This window comes from Prionailurus bengalensis, chromosome D3, assembly GCF_016509475.1.
Source record: "Prionailurus bengalensis isolate Pbe53 chromosome D3, Fcat_Pben_1.1_paternal_pri, whole genome shotgun sequence".
Lineage (NCBI taxonomy): Eukaryota > Metazoa > Chordata > Mammalia > Carnivora > Felidae > Prionailurus > Prionailurus bengalensis.
Window position 1 is genome coordinate 94,415,705 of NC_057356.1, and position 21,013 is coordinate 94,436,717.

General features: G+C 43.2%; 1 protein-coding gene across 1 annotated transcript in view; it reads left to right on the top strand.

Annotated features, from left to right (window-relative positions):
• The window catches only part of ADNP2 (ADNP homeobox 2), a 31,683-nt gene extending 15,859 nt beyond the window's left edge, over nucleotides 1-15,824 (top strand). Inside the window, 3 exon segments of the mRNA XM_043559153.1 lie at nucleotides 6,131-6,220; nucleotides 11,071-11,466; nucleotides 11,468-15,824. Of these exon segments, the coding sequence (XP_043415088.1) occupies nucleotides 6,131-6,220; nucleotides 11,071-11,466; nucleotides 11,468-14,347 (3,366 nt within the window). The 3' untranslated portion in view covers nucleotides 14,348-15,824.
• Nucleotides 15,825-21,013: the final 5,189 nt, after the last annotated feature.

A 21,013-nucleotide genomic window follows, 5' to 3' on the forward strand; every position in this document is an offset into this window, starting at 1 on the left:
TGTACCCCAATGTTTAGAGCAGTGCTTTCAACAGTAGCCAAATTATGGAAAGAGCCTAAATGTCCATCAACTGATGAATGGATAAAGAAGATGTGGTTTATATATACAAGGAATACTGCTTGGCAATGAGAAAGAATGAAATCCTGCCATTTGCGGCAATGTGGATGGAACTGGAGGGTATTATGCTAAGTGAAATAGTCAGAGAAAGACAGATACCATATGTTTTCATTCATATGTGGATCTTGAGAAACTTAACAGAAGACCATGGGGGAGGGGAAGGGAAGGGGCAAGAAAAGAGTTACCGAGGGAGGGAGGCAAACCATAAGAGACTCTTAAATGCAGAGAACAAACAGAGTTGGTGCAGGGTGGGGGAGAGGGGAAAGTGGGTGATGGGCATTGAGGAGGGCACTTGTTGGGATGAGCACTGGGTATTGGATGGAAGCCAACTTGACAATAAATTATATTTAAAAAAATAATAAACTCTCCTCCCTTATCTCCTTGACAAAACATTGCTGTTTCTTTCTTTTCCAGTGTTTTCTTAAGAAAAATTTAAACCTACAGAGATGTTGAAAGGACTGTACAGTGAAAGCTCATCTACCTAAATTCTACAAAATTAATATATATATATGTGTGTGTGTGTGTGCATATATAGAAATCATCATCTGTAAAACAATTATATTGTATGTATATAGGAATAACTCCATATATTAAACAATTATGTGTTTGTCTTTAGCCCATCATTCTTATTTTTTGATGCATTCCAAAGAATGTTGCAGCAACAGTACATTTTACCCTTAACACTCAGCTTACATGTCACTAGAGTTTAGTGTTTGTTACAGCATTTGGGGGGTGGGGAATTCATATGCTGTGAAATGCACTAAAGTGTCTTCAGATGATGATTTGTGACATGCATATATCTTCATGAAATACGAGTCTCCATCAAGATGTAGGACAATTCCTTCACTCCAGAAAGTTTCCTCTGGCCCCGTTTCAGTCAGTCCCTGCCCCACTCCACTGACTACCACTGTTCTGAAATTTTGTACTATAGGTTAGATTTGCCTATTCTACAGTTTTATGTAAATGAAATTATATGTGCTCCTGTGAGAGATTGTTCTGTGTGGTTGCAGTATTCCATTACCTACATGGATTAGTTTATTGATCCTTTCTTCTGACGTTCGACACCTAGGCTCTCGTTAGTTTTTAGTTATTGTGAATAAGGTTCTTATGAATGTTCTTATAAACGTATTTTTGTGGACATCTGTTTATGGGGTTATTTGTTTAGTTTTATAGGAAACGGCCAGACCTTTATGTAGTGTGATTCCACACTCCTGTTAATAATAGTGTGTGAGGGGGGCACCTGGGTGGCTCAGTTGGTTAAGTGTCCGACTTCGGCTCAGGTCATGATCTCACGGTTTGTGCGTTTGAGCCCTGCATTGGGCTCTGGTCTGACAGCTCAGAGCCTGGAGCCTGCTTCAGGTTCTGTGTCTCCCTCTCTCTCTGCTCCAACCCCACTCGCGCTCTGTCTCCCTCTGTCTCAAAAATAAATAAACATTAAAAAAAATAGCGTGTGAGGGTTTCAGTTGTATCCTTAACATTTGGTGGTATTGAATTAAAAAAAAATTGAAATGAAGCTTAAAATAGCAGTAAGAATGTTCATTATGTTACCATGCAGTGTGATTGTTAGCGCCATTTTTTAAGTTTATTTATTTATTTTGGCGGGGGGGAGGAATCCTAAGCAGGCTCGGCACTGTCTGCAGGGAGTCCGATGTGGGGCTAGAACTCACGAACTGCGAGATCGTGACCTGAGCCACCCAGGAGCCTCGCTTGGTTCTTTTTATATGTTGGATGGATTTGCAGAATTTTTCTTAAGGATTTTTCCATCTATGTTCATGAGTGACATGGTCTGTTGTTTTAATTTTGTAATATCTTTTGTCTGGTTTTGGTGTCAGGGTAATGCTGGCCTTGTGGAATGAACTGGGAATTGTTTCTTCCTCTTTAAGAACTTAGTGTAGAATTGATAATATTTTTTCTGTAAATGTTTAGAATTCCCAACGAAGCCATCGGGAGTTGGAGTTTTATTTGTGGGAAGGTTTTTAACTTTGAATTCAATTTCTTGACTAGGTATCAAGTTATCATCTCTTTCTCTTTCTCTTTTTTTTTTTTTTTTGAACCAGCTTTGGTGGTCTTTTTTTAAGGAATTTATCCATTTCAACTTAAGTTGTCCTATTTATCGACATAAAGTTGTTCATATTATTTCTTATCTGTAGGAGCTGTAGTGATCTTGTTTTTTAGGCCTTTGTTTTCTTAGTACTTAACACCATAAATGTCCCTTGAGAGCATTGCAGAAGTATCCTTCACATTTGATTTACTGTGTTTCTACTTTCATTTAGTTTTGAAATGCTGTCTAATTTTGTTCATGATTTCTTCTTTGATCCATGAATTAAAAGGGTGTTTAATATCTAGAATTTGGGGATTTTCTAGATTATTTTTTGTTACAGATTTCTGTTAAATTTTGCTTTGGTTAGAGAATATACTTTATAATTATTCTAATTCTTTTAAATTTATTGAGACTTAGGGCTCTGCCCAAGCTCTGTCTTGGTAAGTGTTTCATGTGGATTTGCTGTTACTGGCTGGAGAGCTCTATTAGCGTTTGGTCAGGTGGTCAGGTGGTTGGTTGTGTTCAGTCCTGTGTATCCTTATCCTTCCTGATTTTTGTGGATTTGTTATATTCTCTCATTGAGAGAAGAGGGGGTGTTGACGTCTCCGACTGTATATTTGGATTTGATTATTTCTCTTTTCAATTTAATCAGTTTTTGTCTCCTGTACTTTTCTCTGAGTACATACACGTTTAGGATTGCTTTGTTCTGCTGATGAATTGTCCTGTTGTTACAAAGTGACCTTCTATCCATGTTAATATTTTCTCCCCCTGAAATCTACTTTGTTTGATAGTAATGTGATTCCTCCAGCTTTCTTCTGATTAGTGATAGCATGACACCTCTCTTTCCATCTTTTTACCTTTAACCTGTCTGTCTTTGTGACAGACAGTGAAATTTTGGGGGCGCCTGGGTGGCTCAGTCAGTTAAATGTACGACTCTTGATTTTGGCTCAGGTCATAATGTCCTGGGTTGTGAGTTTGAGTTTGAGCCCCAAGTTGGCTTGTTGCTGACAGTGCGAAGTCGGCTGGAGATTCTCTGTCTCTGTCCCTCTCTGCCCCTCCCCCACTTGTTCTCTCTCAAAAATAAACATTAAAAAAAACTTTTAAAATGAAATTTGTGTAGATAGCATTTAATTGGATCTTGTTTTTATTTACCCAGTCTGATACTCTGTGCCTCTTAATTTAAGTATTTAGACCGGGGGTAGGCAAACTATGCTTCGTGGGCCAAATCTGGCTTGCTGTCTATTTTGTAAATAAACTGTCTTGGAACGTAGCCATGCTTGTTAGTGTTCATGGCTGCCTTTGTGTGTGATGGTGGCACTGAGTAATTGTGTGAGAGCCTGCATGGCCGGCAGAGCCCTGAATATTTGTTATCTGGCTTTTACTTTAGAAAAAGTTTCCAGCTCTTGTTCTTTAATGTGGTTATTGATATGGTTGGGTTTAAATTGCCCATGTCACTGTTTCTTTTTACTGTCTTTTCTGTGCTTCCTTTTTTATTCTTCTTCTGCTTTGTTTTGGATTGAACAGTTTTTATGATTCCATTTTATCTCCCATTATTGGCTTATTAGCTGTATGTTTTTGTTTACCTTTTTTTTAAGTTTATTTATTTGTTTTTGAGAGAGAGTGAGAGCATGCGAGCATGAGCACAAGCAGGGGAGGGGCAGAGAGGGAGGGAGACAGAGAATCCCAAGCAGGCTCCGCACCGTTAGCATGGAGCCTGATGCAAGGCTTGAACTCACGAACTGTGAGATCATGACCTGAGCTGAAATCAAGAGTCCGATGCCTAACCAACTGAGCCCCCCACGCGCCCCTGTTTACCTTCTGATATAATACTGCTCCACATATAAGAACCTTACAGAGGGTGTCTGGCTGGCACAGTTGGTAGAAAATGTGACTCGATCTCAGGGTTGTGAGTTCTAGTCCCACATGGGGTATAGAGATTACTTAATAAATAAAGATTAAAAGAAAAAAACATCAATACTATGCTCTCATTTCCCATTCTAGCCTTTGTGTTATTGTTGTCTTACGTTTTACTTGTGCATATGTTATCACCTCAGAATACATTATTTCCAATTTAAATCTTTGTACGAATTTGCACTTTTCTCTAGTTCTGAATTGACTTGGTAAGCAGTGTATTAGCATAGGTACATTTGAAGACAGCTATTATATTATTATCTGGCTTAACTAATTCTTTTTTGTATTACAAATAATCTTTAATCATTGTAAAAACAGCAGTGTAAATTGGGAAAGTTAGAAAATGGAGGTAATCCTTTCTTTAGAAATAAAATTTTAAATGCCACATTTCTGCCATTCAGAGATTACCGCCACTGACCTCTTATTGTTTAGCCTTCTCTTTCTTTGTGCAAACACTTGTGTGAGCAGAGTCTTTACCACAGTGAGCTCTTACTCTCTCACTGGTCATGCTTTTTCAGTTACCCGCATCTTTCGGTGTTGTTAACGCTTGTCTTTCTCATCTGATACCTAGTCCACATTCTGACTTCTCCAGTTTTCCTCCAGATACGTTTTGCACGTGGTTTATCTGACGCAGGGTTCAGCGTGAACACTGTTGCATCTGGTTGTCCAGTTCTCACTATCCCCATCCCTCCCTCAGTGTCCTCACCCCCTTCTGTTGTGTTGGCCGCACCCTTGTCCACACTTTCCTCCCCATACTGACTCTGGTGTCCTTGGTCAGGCACACACTTGGAGCTCCTACTTGATACTCTCCCAGGAGCCTCCCAAGTGCTCACCCCTGCAGAAGACCGTGTTTGCTTATGGAGCTTCTCTTTTTTGAAAATTATGGGGGCAGGGGGACGCCTGGGTGGCTCAGTCGGTTAAGTGTCCAACTTCGGCTCAGGTCATAATCTCAGGGTTCATGAGTTCGAGATCCTCCTTCCCCATCTCCCTCTGCCCCACCCGTGCTTGCGCTGTCTCAAAATAAACTTAAAAAATAAAAATCATTAGTGGGAAATCTCATCTGTTTATTTCTTATAAAATTATAGTTTTTAACTACAATTTAAAACTTTAATTTTTAGGGGTGTTTGGGTGGCTCAGTCGATTAAGCGTCCAACTTGGGCTGAAGTCATAATCTTGCAGTTTGTGAGTTCGAGCCCCACCTCAGTCTCTGTGCTGACAGCTCGGAGCTCTGTGCTGACAGCTTCAGATTCTGTGTCTCCTCTCTCTCTGCCTCTTCCCTGCTCATTCTCTGTCTCTCTCAAAAATAAATGTTAAAAAAAATTTTCACCCTGTGACCCAGCAATTGCACTACTAGGTATTTATCCAAGGGACACAGGTATGCTGTTTCGAAGGGGCACGTGCATGCCAATGTTTACAGCAGCACTATCACCAATAGCCAAAGTATGGAAAGAGCCCAAATGTCCGTCCCTGGATGAATGGATAAAAGAGATGTGGTATATATACACAATGGAGTATTACTCGGCAATCAAAAAGAATGGGATCTTGCCATTTGCAACTACGTGGATGGAATTAGAGGGTATTATGCTAAGCGAAATTAGTCAGAAAAAAACAAATATATGACTTCACTCATATGAGGACTTTAAGACAGAACAGATGAACACAAGGGAAGGGAAACTAAAAACGGAAGGGGACAAAACATAAGAGACTCTTTAATACGGAGAACGAACAGGGTACTGGAGGGGTTGTGGGAGGGGCGATGGGCTAAATGGGGGAGGGGCATTAAGGAATCTACTGAAATCATTGCTGCACTATGTGCTAACTAACTTGGATGTAAATTAAAAAAAGAAAATATTTTTTTTCAAAAGATGTTTAAGACTTTAATATTTAATTGGATTATTTCAGCCTTTTCCTCTGTTCTTGTGCTTTATGGCTGCAGTTTGCTCATGGGCTACATTTTCATTTCACTTTCCCATGCGGATTTCTTAGGTGCTAAGTAATCCCTTCAGGTTATTTATCCTCTGAAATTGCTTAATGGTCTCTCTTTTTCTCCCTTTTTAAAAGGACCTTAAAGGCTTTGATCCAGGAGAGAAGTACTTTTTTAACACATCATGGGGAGATATTTCTCTCTGGGAACCTTCTGGAAAGAAAGTGGTATGTATTTTTGTATTTGATTTTTATGTTTCCTCAGAAGCTGGGGGTAAGTTTCAGTTTACTTTTGAGGAACATCACATGTGTTTGGATTGCTGATGAGTGAGGGGGAGAGGCGTAAATGTAAACACTCAGGGAAGGAGCAGGAGAAAGTGAAATGCTTTATAATATAGAATCATTGATGCTTTGAGAGGTTTCTGTACATAAAGTTGGAAAAGTGATGTAGTGAAACTGTTATTTGTCCTTGATCATAAGATGCTACTCATATAAGAAGGGCCTTGGTTTCTAACCATTCTGAGTACAAAGAAATGCCATGACATTATGTGTGATGAAAGTACATCCTGGTTTCAGAAATTTAAAGTTGAAAGCTTACAATTTAAAAATACAGATCTTTTAGTTGAGGAATACAATTTATAATAATTTGAGACCAAACCCAAGCAGATTCAAGCTAAATTCTCCTCATTAAAGTGTTTTCTGGAAAGCCTTTCCTACTATCCCGCCATCCATAGCATTAGCATCTTCCTCACTGTCATGCTCAGCCTGTCCCAGCACAGAGCCCAGTGCGGGGCTCCAACCCACAGACCGCGAGATCATGACCTGAGCTGAAGTCGGACACTTAACTGACTGAGCCACCCAGGCTCCCCAGGACTTTTGACTTTAAATAAACTTTTCCTATCACTAGTCAATCATTGTTCTGTCACAATTTTCTGTATCAACATTTCTGTTGTCAACCGTTCTCAGTTCCACTTTTCTGCCTGTCTTGTGTCACACCTGTTGGTCTCCTGCCCTCCTTGACCCAACACTTCCCTCTCTACCGTCAGACACAAGATGCCTTGAAACCCCTTTGACTTGGTAATTCTCCTGCTTGGAACAGCATATGGCTGTTCAGATATGCCTTGCTTTGAAGACCTTGACTTCATGAATCCTTTCTTAGGTCTCACTGATTTCTGTCTTCCAAATTCTCAGAAGATCCTATAACGCAACATGCACTGTAATATATAATTATATGCTTTTCATCAAGAAACACTTTTTGAAACCTGCTACAAAGTAGGTAAAACTTTCTGAGTGCCTAATACAAAGAGGTACAAGTGAGGTTTTTTCCTCAAGGTGTGTATGTTTTTGTTGGGGTGAATAGAGCCTCGGCATAACGTGTTAAATCAGTATGAAATAGTGGTGTTTGGATTTGTTGACTAGACAACCATGTTCAGAAAAGCCACCGAAGCCTGGTGTGGCAGAGGCTGTGCTGTCTGCTAGCTCAGGGCCTTATTCCTGTTTGTTCCTAAGGTGGCAGAAATGTGCAGTCATGCTGGATTGATTCTGTGGCTTGTGCTACAGTGAGGTCTTCAGGGGCTCAGAAAAAAGAGATTTGTTAAACATTCGGGTTTTGGGGAGAGAGACGTGCTGAGGTCCTGTCAGGTGACGGAGCTCAGTGCAAGACCTGAGGAAGCAGCCTGACAGGGAGACGGTGAACTGTCCAGGGCAGGGGTTTCTGCCAGCACCTAGATCCTCTGCATCTGTCCTTGGTCATTTTTCTTCCTCTGTTGCCAGTAGGGCCCAGGTCTCCACTCCCCATGTTCCCCAGTGATATTCACCCCAGAGCTTCCGCAGGGGGCTGTTATGGGAACGTAGACTTTCATTTCTCTTGGATAAGTGCCTAGGCTTGAGATTGCTGGATTGTATATGATAAAGAAGTACATATTTATCTTCATGACAGATGCCACACTGTTTTCCAAAGTGGCTATACCATTTTGCTTTCCCTCTGTGATGGGGGGGGGGGTCTAGTTACTGTGCACACAAGCTAGCCTCAATTCTGTCTCATTTATGGTGCTTAATGGTTTTATCCACTTATTTTCCATTCTAATAGGGTTGTAGTGGTACCTTTTCTGGTTTTAATTTGCATTTACCTAGTGACTAATGATGTTGAGCATCTTTTCATGTGTATATTTGGCAGCTGGATGCCCTCCGGTAGTGTAAAAGTCTTTTACCCATTTTCTAAAATTTGGGTTATTTTTTTCTTATTGGGACTTGAACATGTCTACAACATGTATTCTGGATATACGTCCTTTATTAGGTGTGAGGTTTGCAAATATTGTCTCCTAGCCAGTGGCTTGTCTTCTTTCATTTCCTTCCTTCCTCCCTCCCTCCTTCCCTCCCTTCCACTTTTGAGAGGCAGAGAGAGAGGGAGACACAGAATCTGAAGTAGGCTCCAGGCTCTGAGCTGTCAGCACAGAGCCCGACTCAGGGCTTGAACTCACAAACCGAGAGATCATGACCTGAGCCAAAGTCGGACACTTAACTGACTGAGCCACCTAGGCACCCCAACAGTGTCTTTCACGGAGCAGAAGCTTTCTTACTTTGATGGAGTCCAGTTTATCAGTTTTTTTTTTTTTATGGATTATGTTTTTGTTTTCATATTTAAGAAATCTTTCCCTAATCCAAAGATCTGTTCAACATTAATGTATAGTAACATGCAGTTGTTAGTAATTTCTTTTGGCTCTTTCATTGAGTGTAATTTTCATTAACTGGTTTTTCACTACGCTATTTCATTAAGTATAAAACACACCATTTAAAAAATGTATTATTGGGGCTCCTGGCTGCCTCAGTTGGTAGACCATGAGGCTCTTGATCTCGTGGTTGTAAGTTTGAGCACCACATTGGGTGTGGAGGTTACTTAAAAATAAAAAATTCTAGGGGCGCCTGGGTGGCGCAGTCGGTTAAGCGTCCGACTTCAGCCAGGTCACAATCTCGCGGTCCGTGAGTTCGAGCCCCGCGTCGGGCTCTGGGCTGATGGCTCAGAGCCTGGATCCTGTTTCCGATTCTGTGTCTCCCTCTCTCTCTGCCCCTCCCCCGTTCATGCTCTGTCTCTCTCTGTCCCAAAAATAAATAAACGTTGAAAAAAAAAATTAAAAAAAAATAAAAATAAAAATAAAAAATAAAAAATTCTAGGGCCACCTGGGTGGCTGTCAGTGGAGGGTCCAACTCTTTATTTTGGCTCAGGTCATTATCGCGGGGTTGTGGGATCGAGCCTGTGTGAGGCTCCAAGCTGAGCGTGGCTCCTGCTTGAGATTCTCTCTTTCTCTCCTTCTGCCCCTCCCCCTGCTTGCACATATGCGTGTTCTCTCTCTAAAATAAAATACATATATATATATATACACACACACACACACACATATATATATAAAAGATAAAAATTAAAAATGCTAAAAAAATTGTACTAGTCAAGTATAGTTGATGTATAATGTTAGTTTCAGATGTACACAGTGGTTCAACAACTGTGTACATTTCTCAGTGCTCCCCACGATAAGTGTAGTCAGTTACCACACAATGTTATTACAAAATTATTGACTATGTTCTGAGACACACCATTTTTTAACGAACCACTAATAAAAAAAACCTAAAGCAATGCTTAAACTTTGTTGTACTGTTGAACTGTTAGTTGTAAGGTGTATCCAGATTTCTGAGATAATAAAATATGAATCTGTGAAATACGGGTTGTTGTTTTTTTAGTTTTTGGTCCTGGGTTGGCTGTTGCCTTAGGTTTATTCTGCGTGCTATCAGAATGGCAGAACCTGGGATATTGCTAATTGCTGAGAAGGCAGTTCCACATTGCTGAACATGTTTGGGTGACTTCTCTGACTTGTGACAAGAGGGAAACCTGTACAAATAGGAGAGAGAGGGTGACAGAAGCTACAGAATGTGTGTGGGGGCATGAGAACACAAGCTTAGGAAGGGTGGGGTGATCCACTGTGGCAGCAAGAATCCGTGTCTTAGAGAGATCTACGACACAGCCCATCTCCCCTACAGCCGATGCTGGGACCCAGCATGAAGGTCCAGGTTTTACCTTCCTCCTCAGTGACACTAGGGCCAGGTGTTCTGTGGTTCAGCACCTCTAGGGTCTGGAGACTTGCGAGACCAAAGACTTCATGGCTGTCAGACCTTCACAAACCCAGCAAATTTTTGGGTGTTAGAACATTGCATTGCTCCGTTGTCTTGCTCTTATACAGATGCCTATTCTTATGCCCCAAGCCTATTGGATTCCCCAATGTTTGCCCCGAAGAGAAGTTCTGCGTGGTCGGTCTGCGTTCTGGCCTGGAACTCGTTCAGGATTGTTGTAGCTCTTGAGGAACAGCCTCTTTCCTTACAACTTGTCACATAGCGTATTGGACACTTGCGTGTTGTAAGCACTGTCCATTTGGCTCCTACCTTCTCTAGGAGTGAGGGAAATAACAGTAATGACGGTTTAACAATTTGCATGTTAGGTTATTTGCAGTAAATTCTAGAGGTTTTAGAATTTGAAGTACAAACAACATTGGAACTAGGGGAAATGGGATGTGAAAGGGAGAAACTAACTTTCTGTAGCAGAGAACAGAGTTTCTTGTACTGGAGTGAGGAGATTCAGGTTTTAGTATATGGCCTGGAAGGGGTCGGAGTGACGTGCTATGGGCCAGGTCCTGTGAGCACCGTCTGCAGCTAGGAATTGCTGCTACACTTTTAGACGTTTGAGGCGAAAAATGAATACTGTTTTGTGATATGAAAATTCTTTGAAATTTGAACTAGTGTCTGTATAGTTTTGTTGGCACAAAGCCACGCTCATTGACTTGCATATTATCTACAGGCGCTTTTGTGTTACGATGGCTGCACCAAGTAGTTGGCATAGAGGCAGTGTTTACTCTCTGGCCCTCTAAGAAAAAGCTTGCCCTGGCTCAGAAAAACACCATTCCCTGAGGGATGATAGTGTTACATTATCTGGCACATTAAAAGAAAAAGAATCCTATACTTGTGAACTGTAGAAGGTGTAGGATCTGGTATTTTTATTGAAGTATGTTTGACTTTCTTTTTTTTTTTTTTAACAGAGATATCGAACAAAGCCATACTGTTGTAGCCTCTGTAAATACTCTACAAAAGTGCTTACTTCATTCAAAAATCATTTACATCGCTACCATGAAGACGAAATTGATCAAGAGCTGGTGATCCCTTGCCCAAACTGTGTATTTTCCTCTCAACCCAAAGTTGTGGGAAGGCACTTCAGAATGTTTCATGCACCTGTCCGGAAAGTCCAGAACTACACAGTGAATATTTTAGGCGAACCTAAGTCTTCTAGGAGTGATGTGATAAGTTTTACATGTTTAAAATGTAACTTTTCAAACACTTTGTACTACAGTATGAAGAAGCATGTGTTGGTAGCCCATTTTCACTACTTAATTAACTCCTACTTTGGCCTGCGAACTGAGGAAACGGGTGAGCAACCGAAAAACCGACGAAAGTCTTTCTACTGAGAAGATGCCACCGTCTGACAAGTACTATTGTAAAAAGTGCAACGCCAATGCCAGCAGCCAGGATGCTTTAATGTACCATATTTTGACTTCAGATATACACAGGGATTTGGAAAATAAACTCAGATCTGTGATCTCAGAACATATTAAGAAGCCCGGCCTTTTGAAGCAGATGCACATTGCTCCAAAGCCAGTGGCACCCTTGGCCGTGCCCCCAAACGGCGGAGCTCCGGGCATCGCAGCCACATCTCCCTGCTTTCGTCTTGCCTTGCCACAGAACAGCCAAAGCCAGACCGTCGTGCAGCCAGTGCAGGGCGCAGTCCAGCCAGTGACTGTGGCCTCGGGCACTTCTGGAAGCCTCACCCACTCTCCGCCTGCTGTTGCCCAGTCCCACGTGACCCTGGTCTCCAATCCTCTGCCGGTGGGCCAGAGCAACCTCCCTCTGCCGCCCTCAGCCCCGCAGCCTGTCTTTCTTTCTCATGGAGTCCCGCTTAATCAGTCTGCAAATCCTCCTGTGTTGCCCTTGAGTCAGCCAGTCGGACCTATCAATAAGTCTGTTGCAACTGGTGTCCTCCCCTTAAACCAGACCATCCGCCCAGGGGCCGTATCCCTTAGCCAGCCGGTCGGGCCCATAAACAGACCAGTTGGGCCTGGAGTTCTTTCAGTAAACAGACCTGCTGGGCCTGGAGTTCTTCCTGTCAGTCCGTCCGTCACTCCCGGGGTTCTTCAGGCCGTCTCACCAGGGGTGATTTCTGTGAGTCGGACAGTCCCGTCAGGGGTCCTGCCTGCAGGCCAGATGACCCCTGCCGGGGTCATCCCTTCGGGACAGACGGCAACTTCTGGGGTGCTTCCTGCGGGCCAGATGGTCCAGTCAGGAGTTCTCCCCATTGGCCAGACGGCCCCATCGGGGGTTCTCCCCGCTGGGCTGACGGCCCCCTCGCGGGTTCTGTCTGCGGGCCAGACGGTCCCGCTGAGGGTTCTGCCTGCAGGCCAGGTCGTCCCACCGGGGCTCCTTTCTCCCAACCAGACGGTCTCGTCGGGTGTTCTCCCTGTGAACCAGGGTATTAATTCCGGTGTTCTGCAGCTCAGCCAGCCTGTCATGTCAGGAGTGCTGCCTGTGGGCCAGCCAGTGAGGCCTGGAGTCCTGCAACTGAATCAGCCTGTGAGCACCAACATCCTGCCTGCAGGTCAGCCAGTTAGACCTGGCGCTTCTCAGAACACCACTTTCCTCACGTCAGGCTCTATTCTCAGACAGCTGATACCTACAGGGAAACAGGTGAATGGGATTCCCACGTACACACTTGCCCCCGTATCTGTCACTTTGCCTGTGCCTCCAGGAGGTGTTGCAACTGTCCCCCCACCCCAGGTGCCCATCCAGCTCCTGCAGTCGGGCACAGCTGCACAGATGGCCAGTTCCATGGCCAGCATGCCCTCTCCTCCAGTGGTGGTGAATGCCACTCAGAATATGTTTGTTCAGGCGTCTCCATCTGTGGCAGAGGCCAGTCAGGCACTCAAACAGGCGAAGCAGTGGAAAACCTGTCCGGTCTGTAATGAGCTCTTCCCTTCCAATGTCTACCAGGTTCATATGGAAGTGGCTCATAAGCATAGTGAGTCCAAATCTGCTGAAAAACTGGAGCCTGAAAAGCTGGCAGCGTGTGCGCCATTTTTAAAGTGGATGAGAGAGAAAACCGTTCGCTGTCTCTCTTGTAAGTGCTTAGTGTCCGAGGAGGAGCTTATCCATCACTTGCTCATGCACGGCCTGGGGTGCTTGTTCTGTCCGTGCACTTTTCATGACATTAAAGGTCTTTCGGAGCACAGTAGGACTGTGCACCGAGGGAAGAAGAAGTTACCTGTGGATTATAGTAACAAAGGTTTTCAATTGGATATCGATGCTAATGGCAACCTGCTGTTTCCCCATCTTGACTTCATTACCATATTGCCAAAGGAGGAGCTTGGGGAGCGGGAAGTCTACTTGGCGATACTGGCGGGGATACACTCCAAGTCACTGGTGCCTGTGTATATAAAGGTGAGGCCCCAGACGGAGGGCGCCTCCGGGAGCCCCAGCAAACAGGCTCTGACTTGCCCCTTCTGCTTTGGCACCTTTGTGACGACGGAGGCATACGAGCTGCATTTGAAGGAGAGGCACCACATCACGCCAACGGTCCACACCATCCTGAAGTCTCCGGCCTTCAAGTGCATCCACTGCTGTGGGGTCTACACGGGCAACATGACCCTGGCAGCCATCGCCATCCACCTGCTGCGCTGCAGGAGTGCCCCAAAGGACAGCAGCTCAGACCTCCAGATCCAGCCTAGTTTTATTGAGAACAGCGAGCTGCTCTTGGTGAATGGGGAGGTGATCCACGACTCCAGTTTTTCTGTGAAGAGGAAGCTGCCCGATGGCCACTTTGGGACAGAAGACCAGAGGGACGTGGAGGAGCGGCCCCTCGTCATAAACACCGACGCAGCCCCGGCTCCCGAAAAGGTGACGAGTGCGGTGCCTTTTAAAAGACAAAGGAATGAAATCAGGACAGAGGGACCGCTCATTAGTGAGGATGCCCTTCAGATTTTAGCATTAAATCCTAAAAAATATGAAGACCGTTCTTACGAGGAAAAAAAGCAATTTCTTAGAGATTATTTCCACAAGAGACCATATCCTAGTAAAAAGGAAATAGAACTTCTTTCCTCACTCTTGTGGGTGTGGAAGATTGATGTGGCTTCATTTTTTGGAAAAAGAAGATACATTTGCATGAAAGCAATAAAAAATCACAAGCCTTCTGTGCTTTTAGGCTTTGATATGTCTGAACTTAAAAACGTTAAACACAGGTTGAACTTTGAGTTTGAGCCACAAAACTTGTAAAAAAAAAAAATAGGAAATCTGAAGTACTAGATATTTAGTAGTTTTTTCAATTGAGATTTAAAAAAATGTTATTTTCTTCACTGTATGTTGAACTAATCAATTTCAGTGGTCTTTATGCTGCTCTTTAGATTTATTTCAGGTGCTCAGAAAGACTTCTATATAAAAGAAGTGAATAGTTGTTTCGGATTTATTGTTTCCTGCAGTTTGATTTTGTAACAATTATTTTTAGTTCTTCCCTGTCATGTAAATTAAATCCTTGGCTCTTTCATGCACGTCTTGTTTCCTAGTAGTGTCAGTATCGTAGGATGAAAACTGAAACCTGTATGTTTGTGTTTTCATGTAAGGAAATTTCAGCTTGTTTCAGAATACTTGATTAACTGCATTGATCTCCCTCAGTTAGCTTCACGTGTAGCAGCAAACGGTAAGCGCCGAGGCTGACAGAAGTGAGTACACACCCCTGTGATGTGTGTGCTTCCCTCAGGATGCACTGCGTTCACTTGCGCTGGTTTCTTCTTCTCAAGGTACTTGCTTTCTAGATTGTGATTCTGATTTACGTTTTTTCAAGTTTGTCCTAGCTGCTGTCTTTTATTACAACTCATAGAAAACCAAATGTTTTCCTTTGTTAAAAATATACTGAACCTGAAGCTTGCTATTTAGCTCGTTAAGAGTTATTTTCAAATAAAGCAGTTTTGTAGGTGCGGAAATCCTTTTTAGTGTGGACTTCTCCCCTTTTTGATATGGTGGTAAGTCATTTCCCCGTTCAAAAGTAAGACAATACATTTTTAGTGCCTTTAGAGTAAATGCCGAACACACACTCAGACTCTCCTCCCAATCCAACTCTTCATAAACCAGTGAAAGGAAAGGACCATGTGACTCAGGAATAAAATTTTTACCCCTGAGTGTGGAAGCTAACTAGAGTGTAGACATAGGTTTTCAGAGAACGAAGTGATGAGTAGAGCAAGAGCTGTATCCGTGTTGCTGTATTACATCTTTGACAGTTTTCTAGAGGTAAACGTACTTGTTCTGGGGAGATGGGCTTTCCTCTAGCCCAGTTGTCTGGGTTAATGGGGTGGGGATTGCTGAAGAACTCCACTGTATTACTGTCCTTTAGACAGTTAAACCTCCAGGGTTTTTTTCCACACACACAATAACTAAAAGCACCAGAGCCAGCAATGGAGACCAGCCAGTTTTGACCTTAAATCATATTCCTGGTGGTACCCAGCAGAGGCACCTGTCCGTACTCAGAGGATATGACGGTCTCTGGGAAATAAGACAATGTTACTCTATGGATTTTAAAAAGTAGAATTCTTGCATGTAATTGCTATAATGTGCATTTTTGAGGCAATTGTGAAACTGGTCTGTGATTGTTGGTGTACTCTGTTGTAAATCCAAAAAGAGCTTGTTGAAGTTTATTTTTTTTTTAACCTATTGTTTCAGAGTGTCTATTTTGAATTAAAATTTGTTATACCACTGCAAACAGAACTGTTTAATTCTTTTAACAGATGTGTCACTGTGACTTAGTAATCATCTAAATGTAGAAATACATACCACATTTGTTTGCTAAAAAACACTGCTTGTCGCTGTGAAAGTAGGTCAGGATAACCCCGAAGAGCTAGTTACCAGTGCCTCCACGGTACATGTGGCTAAATCCTCTTGACGTGTCTGTGATGTTGGCCTCCACCGTCAAATGGGATGTCAAGTAGCGTCGAACTCGCCCGTCCTGAGGCTGTGCTGGGGACTGTCCGTGTGGTGGAGGCCAGTCTGGAGGTGCCGACAGCAGCAGTTTACTGTGTGCAGCGGTGGGGGGAGCACCTGGCCCACCTTTGTTAAGTGATGTAAGTCAGGGTTTCTGTTAGCCTCTTGGGTGGTAATTCTTTGTTGGGGGTGACTGCCCTGTTCGGTGCGGTGTTGGGCTGGCACCCGTGGCCTCAGCTGCTCCAGTCACGGCACTGCCACCCCCCCCCCCGCCCCCACCCCGTCATAACAACCAAAGATGTCATTGAATCTGCCCTGATGAGAACCACTGTGACAGAGGAATTCTGATTTCTAATTGTGTTGTAGCTGTCGGTCAGCCTTTGATGCCAAGTCTCTGTGTGAACGCTTTTCTTTGATCTGTCCTCTACCCACACCAGCATGCTGCTTCCAGAGTGGGTCACTGCCTTGCTAATGGAATGGAGGTTTCTAATATGGTTGAGAGATCTGGATAAGTCCTCTTGGATTTCAGCCTCATGTTAAGGGTCATGAATGTTTTCTTTTCTTTCTTTCTTTCTTTTTTTTTTAAGTTATTTGTTTTGAGAGAGAACAAATGAGCAGGGGAGGGGCAGAGAGAAAGGGAGAGAGAGAATCCCAAGCAAGCGCTATGCTATCAGCTCAGAGCCCAACTTGGGGCTCAGTCTTGCAGACTGGGATCATGACCTGAACCAAAATCAAGAGTGAGACACAACCGACTGAGCCACCCAGGGACCCTGTGAATGTCTTCTTTAAAAAGCTGCAGGTGAATGGTACAGGGCGGAGGCACGAGGTGGAGGCCAGCAGGAGGCCGGAGGGTGCTCCCACGGCGCTAACGGATGGCAGGTCTCCCAAGGCTGCAAGTGCAAATGGCACGGTGACTCCCAATAGCACGGTCATGGGAAAGATGTGCCTTTTGCTGCTTCTGTAACGTGGGCCAGAATCTGGATGGCAGACATCACCATGATGGAAGTGTGCAGGGTTGGGGCAGACAGGCCAGACAGAAGCAAAGGTGGCCATGTTCAAGGACAGTGCTGGATACAACAGCAGCATTGGTGCCTTAGTCCAAGAAGGGGAGCTGGCCCAGTGGCGTGGAGACCTGCATAGCGCAGGTGGTTCCAGGGAGCTCTTCGGGTCAGCCACCTGTGTGCTGACTCTTCCGCCCTTCACCTCCATCAGTGAGACCGAACTGCAGTCGGCGATGAAGCCAGTCGGGAGCCAGAAGACCTTCATGCACACACCACAGATAACCACCAAAACGGAGACCTTGCACAGCTGCTGTGTTACCGCACTGGACTCGTATCTCTGGGCATAGATGTTTTTCCGGAGCTCTTTCAGAAAATGACCCACATAGTTATCAGTAAAGGGCTGTTGCTCATAAGAGACCTTTGGCCACCTGGCCTCCTTGGTGTTGGGTTGGGTTCATGTTATCCCTTCCCTCAAACTCAGGTTGGTTTCATCTCCCTCATAAAAGTCCACATGGACAGTTCTTAGAACTCTCTGCCCTCGTTTCTTCATAAGTTTTGAAGTAAGAGCCCTGGAAATTCTCTGCTGTGCAGTAGTCGATACTTGACCGACCTTCCCTCGCTTTCAAAGGCAGCAGCCCTGGTGGAGCCTCCAGGACAAGAGTGTTCTCTAAGGCAGCCTGGCACACCAAGCTCCTTCTGCCGAGTTCCCAGGTGCGTGTGGGAGGACAGCTGCCCGCCTCTTCCAGCCTCATCCAGCTGCCCCTTTAATCTGATGAGTACCGTGCAGTTCTAGATTTCTTTAAAAACATTTTTTTTAAAGTTTATTTATCTGAGAGAGCACTTGAGCACAAGTGGGCCTTGGGGGTGGGGTGCGGGTGGTGGTGGTGGGGAGGCAGAGAGGGAGGGAAAGAGGGAGCAGGGCTTGAACTCAGGAACCACAAGATCATAACCTGAGCTGAAGTTGAACTCTTAACTGACTGAGCCACCCAGGCGCCCCCAGTTCTAGATTTCTTAAGAGCTCACTAAGTGAAGCAACAAATAACCCTAAGAAAAAAAGAAGAAAAACTCAGCCTCAAACTCTAACCTAGTTTTTGCTTCAGCTTTTAAGCAGTGTTTCTAGACATTTATCAGCTGTTTACTGTTGCTAGGAAATGGGCTGAATACTTGAACAATAGTACTAGTGACAACGTCATGTCACACTGAGCGATCGCTGTGCTGTCTGCTAAAGGGCCATCTGCACTTTAACATTTGCTTAGATAGGTGATACTGTTCCATTTTACATAGATGGCACCTGATGCATAAAGCGGGCCCTTTTGTTGCCCAAGGTAGGGGGCTTGGAGAGCTTCATGCCCTTGATGGACGAGATACGGTGCCTCTTATTTCATAGATGGAGAAATGGGGTTAGAAGTGGAATGACCAGCTGTCCCAGTGTGCTGAGGACTTGAAGTATTTCTCTGGACTTTCCAGTGCCCAAACTGGGAACATCCAGGCAAGTAGGGACAAGTTGGTCACCCTACTTGATGTTAATTTACTCCAGGTGACCTGTCACTTAACGATGATGCAATACTGTCTCTAATACTGCATCTACTCTCTCCATACATGTACTTAGTTCTTTGTGTATCAAGATATATAGTGCATCCTAATAGAAAGACCTCATAAAATAGATTAAGGTCAAACAAAATCTGTTGTGTCTGTCCACCATATAGTCATATCGAGAACAAACACTAATACCAGTCATTCATGCATTTGATCTGTCGACACATTTTGAGGGGAAATATTTCTAAGGTGGTAAGTAGTCGCTCAGATGAGCTTTTCATAGCCTTTAAAGAGGTGCTCTTCTGACCACTTTTCTGTGTCCCACTCAAACTCATGAGCTATATGTTTATTTTTAAAGAAAAAATATATGGAGTCCTTTTCAGAAGGCAAGCTTTTCCAATAAAAATTTAGAATTTTATTAAGATTTAAATTATAAACCAAACTTCAGCAACCATATAGACATATTGACTACAAACTAAGATTGTGTGGTTCTACAAGTACAGATTCAGAATTAGTTGTCATAAATGCATATATTTTTTCAGAAATTGGTTTCTTACAGCTTACAAATCCATGATGTGGAAAGTTTAATGTAATGTTAAATAAGTTACCATTTACCTAGAAGTAGAAGTAAGCTAGAGAAAATTGAATGACTGATAGCAATGAATAATAAAGTTTTAACGGTTCAGTAGTTTTTCTTAAGACAACTTTTCTGTACAGATACATAGATATATCTCAAAATAATATTGTTAGTTGAGTTGTAAAATCCATTAAAAAAAAGTTTTTCCAGGGTTTACAGATAGGTTGACTCCTTTTGCTTCCCCAGCCCCCTACCAAGCAGCTGTCAGAAGACCAAAGGCATGGAAAACCCTGTGCTGTCTATGAAATACTCACGGTGAGAAGAGCGGTGGAGAATAAACAGAAAAGCGCACGCTCTCAACACCACACACACATTAATACGATCACATAGACCATAGCCCAGTGAGTGCTGGAAAGTGTTTTCATGTAGATTTCATTTAAGGTCTTCTCATTACAAGGAAAGTGTCTTTGGCCCTGAAAAGGACAGAAGGCGCCTCTACAGTTGGCGCTTCTGTGGGACAGGACTTGTGAAATCATGCACTTTGTGGGGAAGGTAATTTGGGGTTATTTTAAAAAACTAGTCTAGATTTTATGTGTGCTTTCAAATAACTAAATAGAGTGTGTGTGTAGGTCAGGGAGATAACTTAGACAAAAGGAGGCACAGTAACTGGGGCAGGAATTTTTGAAATGCACAAGGAGACCCACACTCAGCCTCTGTCTGTGACTTGCTGTTCCACTCTGGTCACATGACCCCAAATACATCCATGAGGGCCTTTTAGCCACATTCAGTTCTACTGTGCTTCTCTAACTTAGAAAATCAATAACATACGAACTGGATGTTGTATGACACTGGTTCTAGGTGCCCCTGCTTCCTAGTCACAGTCTGTTTCACTGTTCACTTCGTTTTTATTTGCAGGTGATGGTAGTGACCATTTTCATCCGGTAAGGTACTTAGAAGTAAGCAGAACACACATATATCAACACCCGGTACTGTACAATTTTCTAGCCATATTCTAGCTATTGACATTGCTGATGCTTGGGGTCTACATAATATTTTGTGTTAACTGATTTGGTGACTAAAGGTACGATTGAGGTACCAAAAATAGATTCCTTACTACTGAAATGTTAAACATGTTGATTCAGTATTTTAAAAACTAAAATGAAAAACTTGGTAAATTCAGTATGAGATCTATTCGGTAATAAATGGTCTAAGGACATTACCATGTGTATAAGTTCTAATCTATTTGGGTCCCACTTTAGAAATGAATCCTTAAATATATGTTTAGGACTGCACACTGTTGTCCAAATGAAACCTATTTTGCTTCCAGGATCAAAATACTCACCATAATGTCTGAGGGATTTAGTATAATTTAAGCAATATCTCCTATCTAATTTCTCAATACTTAAGTTCTGAAAAAGAACTATTTAACCTTATTCGTTCTGAGAACGTATGCCAAGTTCTTGCCCCATATGCCTGTTTTTCCATTTACAAAATGGTGGGGGGTGGTAAGTGTTTTCTTCTGTGTTTCATAAGAAACAGTCTCAATATAATCATACATTTTATTTTCCATCCACTGGAAATAGAGAATGGGTCTTTGCCATTTCCTAGGCACTTAATCAGCAAGCTGCTTACTTGTAGTAACCTGCATAAAGACAAGTTAATGTCTATAACTTGCTTTCCCACAGGGTTGCCAATGTCTACACAAAAAAGACTAGACAGGCAGATTCAAAGAGTTTGGAACACGGTATATTCTCGAGGGTAACCATAACAGTCTTTTTTTTTTTTTTTTTAAAGTAGGCTCCATGTCCAACATGGGTCTTGAACTCACAATCCTGAGTTCAAGAGGTACATGTTCTA